Source organism: Sinocyclocheilus rhinocerous, unplaced genomic scaffold (assembly GCF_001515625.1).
Source record: "Sinocyclocheilus rhinocerous isolate Xijiao unplaced genomic scaffold, SAMN03320098_v1.1 scaffold3815, whole genome shotgun sequence".
NCBI lineage: Eukaryota > Metazoa > Chordata > Actinopteri > Cypriniformes > Cyprinidae > Sinocyclocheilus > Sinocyclocheilus rhinocerous.
In genome coordinates, this window is record NW_015624828.1 from 31,469 (window position 1) to 35,309 (window position 3,841).

The window sequence follows — 3,841 nt, forward strand, 5'->3', positions numbered from 1 at the left end:
TTTTTGTAGGCATTAAACTGCCAGAATTTTAAAATATCTCCGTTTGCATTGAACTTTCAGCGCCGCAACTTTGCAGATATTGTTTATGCTCAAACAGCAACATTACACACTAACTAACGTTAAAAAAGTGAAATCGCAATCAACCACCCCTTTAAATTAACATTGATTAAAGCTAAAGTTGCAAAAGTTTCATTTTCTTTTCCATATTCAATGCTTAAGTAAGACTGATGTGTGTGACTTACTGTATTGTAATTGTATTATTGTAATTAGGGATGCACTGTTATTAAAATTCTGGCTTGCACCAATAATTGTTTTAATGTTATGGCTAATAAATTACCAATATTTAAATTATGTAAGGTAAAATAATAAAGTAAAAATTAATTCAAATAGCACTATTCTAGTCACATGCTTCACAGTATATAAAAAAACAAAGCAGTAGATTGTTCTTCTATTGTTAGTCACTTTGGATAAAATCATCTGCTAAATGCATAAATGTAGATAAAAAATACAATGTTGTCTAAAGCTATTACAAGATGAAAACTCAAAATTTTTTATAATTTTAAATGCTGAATTTAGGCATTACAACATCATAATGTACAGTATGAATGATTGATATTAATTGTTTTATTTTTCATATTAATTTGCTAAGGATTACATTTAATAGTGTTATTATTAAATAATTAGTGTTTTCAATGGCAAAGGTATTTTTTTGGTGATGGCAAAGGTAAAAACAGGAGAAATTAACATGCAATTAAATATCCAATATCAGCCAACTGAGATAAATTCTCAAATAAATTGATAACTGAAGTATAAATATCAGATCTGATTTGAAAGATGAAGTGCATTAAAGGATAGGAATGTTAATATCAGTCCTGACCAGCAGATGGAGACTTCATTCATGTTTAGAGGGCTATTGAGACTCAGAAAAGTGGTCTGAGTAGATATATCACTAAATATGGTATTCTTGTACTGTATAACAGTGTGTCTCTGTTTTTTTGTGTCTCAGTGTGTGTCATGTAATAAGTCCTTTAAGAAACTGTGGTCCCTCCACGAGCATATTAAGATTGTCCATGGCTTTGCTGAGAAGAAATTTGCCTGTGAGATTTGTGAGAAGAAATTCTACACCATGGCCCATGTCCGTAAGCACATGGTCGGTATGTACAGTAAACGTGCACACAGACACACTTCAGCACTGCCCGAGTGAACACTTACATCTTCAATATCAAGATAAATGTCTATACAGCCACAAAATACATATGAAACATTTGTATGCCTAATACAACAGGTCTTCTGTCTGTCTCTAGCTCACACAAAGGACATGCCGTTTACCTGTGAGACCTGTGGAAAGTCTTTTAAGCGCAGCATGTCACTGAAAGTGCATTCACTGCAGCATTCAGGAGAGAAGCCCTTCCGTTGTGAGGTATGAACACATTATGTGGCACAATTCAGAAGTGTTCAGTTCTGATATTGTGACTGAGAGAAGTTAAAGCAATCCATAAAATACAATGCAAATACATAAAATCATGCATTTGGGATGTGTTAATGTTAAAAGACATACAAGTCATAGACGGATTGAGCGACATGCTTATCCTAGAAAACCATAAATTACAAAATTATCAATAAAAAAATGATTATACAAGGTAAAAGAAGATATAATACCGGTTACATGGTTGGTACAGGTTGAATCCTTGCTTAAAGGGTTACTCCACAGCAAAATGAAAATTTTGTCATTAATCACTTACCCCCATGTCGTTCCAAACCTGTAAAAGCTTAGTTCGTCTTCGGAACACAATTTAAGATATTTTGGATGAAAACCGGGAGGCTTGACTGTCCCATTGACTGCCAAGTAAATAACACTGTCAAGGTCCAGAAAAGTATGAAAGACATCGTCAGAATAGTCCATCTGCCATCAGTGGTTCAACCGTAACGTTATGAAGCGTTGTAGCTTGAAGCGTTGCTTTTTGTACGTGAAGAAAACAAAAATAACGACTTTATTCAACAATTCGTCTCCTCTGTGTCTCTCCGCATCACCGTAGCGCCATTTTGGAGAATATCCGCTGAACGCAAGCAGTGTGCTATTCTGTTTCAGCCACGACAAAAGGATACGTTTTCTACGTGTATTTACACTTTGATTTGAACGAAAACAGCGCATCCGTGCAGCGCGGCTGACACAGAAGAGCGTACGCTGCTTGCGTTCAGTGGTTATTCTCCAAAATGGCGCTACGGTGATGCAGAGAGACACAGAGGAGACAAATTGTTGAATAAAGTCGTTATTTTTGTTTTCTTCGCGTACAAAAAGTATTCTCGTCGCTTCATAACGTTACGGTTGAACCACTGATGGCAGATGGACTATTCTGACGATGTCTTTCATACTTTTCTGGACCTTGACAGTGTAATTTACTTGGCAGTCAATGGGACAGTCACAAGCCTCCCGGTTTTCATCCAAAATATCTTAAATTGTGTTCCGAAGACGAACTAAGCTTTTACGGGTTTGGAACGACATGGGGGTAAGTGATTAATGACAAAATTTTCATTTTGGGGTGGAGTAACCTTTTAAGTTTTCCAGTGTAAAGTCTGTGTCCTGAACCAAAACCAGTTACAAACCACCGCACCACACAAACCCTTTTCCTGCTCTAGAAAGTCCTCCTTTCCCTTTAATAGGTGCAAGTCTAAGCTGTTGAATTTGGTACAGTATTTACATCCCCCTCTGTTGGCACCATGGTTTCCCCAATTTGAACCCATATTTATTTGTTTTAAACATCAGTGACTCTTTATTAATGTGTCATTTGAAAAATCTAAAATACATTCCTAAAGTGTAAGAGTCTTAAGCAAACAATATTAAAATGATAATTATATTCATAAATGTGTGCTTTTCCAGTCTGTCTATATTTACAGCTTTAATTTGTTTTTGGCAAATGCTGTAAAATGCCACATCCACAGCACGATGTTGACATGCACGAACAACGCTGTATTTCTGTATATTGAAAATAAGAGAGTGAATAAAGATTTGCTTATTGCTGTTAATAGCATTTTGTTTAGTTACATTTGTTTACTGATTTCTTTTGGCTCATTTATGTAAGTGTTGCCATCAGACTAGAGGTATTCTGAAAGTGCTGTTTGTCAGTCTGTGACGAGCTCTGTGTGTTTGTGTGTAAATACACAACAGAAAATGCATTTATTTTTTAATCAGACTTTTTCCTTTTAGCATGGAAATATCAGTTATTTCAGCATGAATGACTCTCTTGGCACTAATTTCTTTCTGTCTTCTTGACACTGTTCACACTGTAACCAATGTTAGGATAGAAAATTCTCCGTTAACATCCACATTTATTTCAGTGGCAGTTTGACTAATTGAATACACAAAATACACAGCTACGGTTATCAATGGAGAATGATGATTTTTGGTGACAGATGAATGTTATTTTCTTTGAATATATTTTCTATTGAAGTTAGAGCAAAATTGACCAAAGTGAATGAATATGGTATGACAAAATGTAGACTAAATGTTTTTGTTTTAATGAACTAATTTAACTGTTAAACTAATTTTATGTGCTTTAATTTTAAAAGTTTTTCTTCAAACAATGTAACATGTTGTTTAGTTTATATTTATGGCGCCCTCTTGTAGACTGTTGATTTAAAAATCTTGTTCACTGATCTTTTCCTCCTAACTAGTGTTGTCACCGTACCAAAATTTCAGTATTCGGTACCAATACCAGTGAAAATCCACAGTTCTCGGTACCAATTTCGGTACCAAAGCAAAACACAAAACCATGCTAATTAAAAAATGTGACTACTTTCATTTAATCCAAAATGTGTACATATTTAATTTTAAAGGGCTTTT

At 34.7% G+C, this 3,841-nt stretch overlaps 1 protein-coding gene across 2 annotated transcripts in view; it reads left to right on the plus strand.

Annotated features, from left to right (window-relative positions):
• LOC107745758 (zinc finger protein 652-like) overlaps positions 1-3,841 on the plus strand; it is a 21,715-nt gene that overhangs the window by 12,995 nt on the left and 4,879 nt on the right. For both annotated transcript variants that reach the window (XM_016559719.1, XM_016559728.1), the window contains 2 exons: positions 1,007-1,154; positions 1,305-1,420. In XM_016559719.1, coding sequence (XP_016415205.1) covers positions 1,007-1,154; positions 1,305-1,420 — 264 coding nt within the window. The remainder of the gene's footprint in view (positions 1-1,006; positions 1,155-1,304; positions 1,421-3,841) is intronic.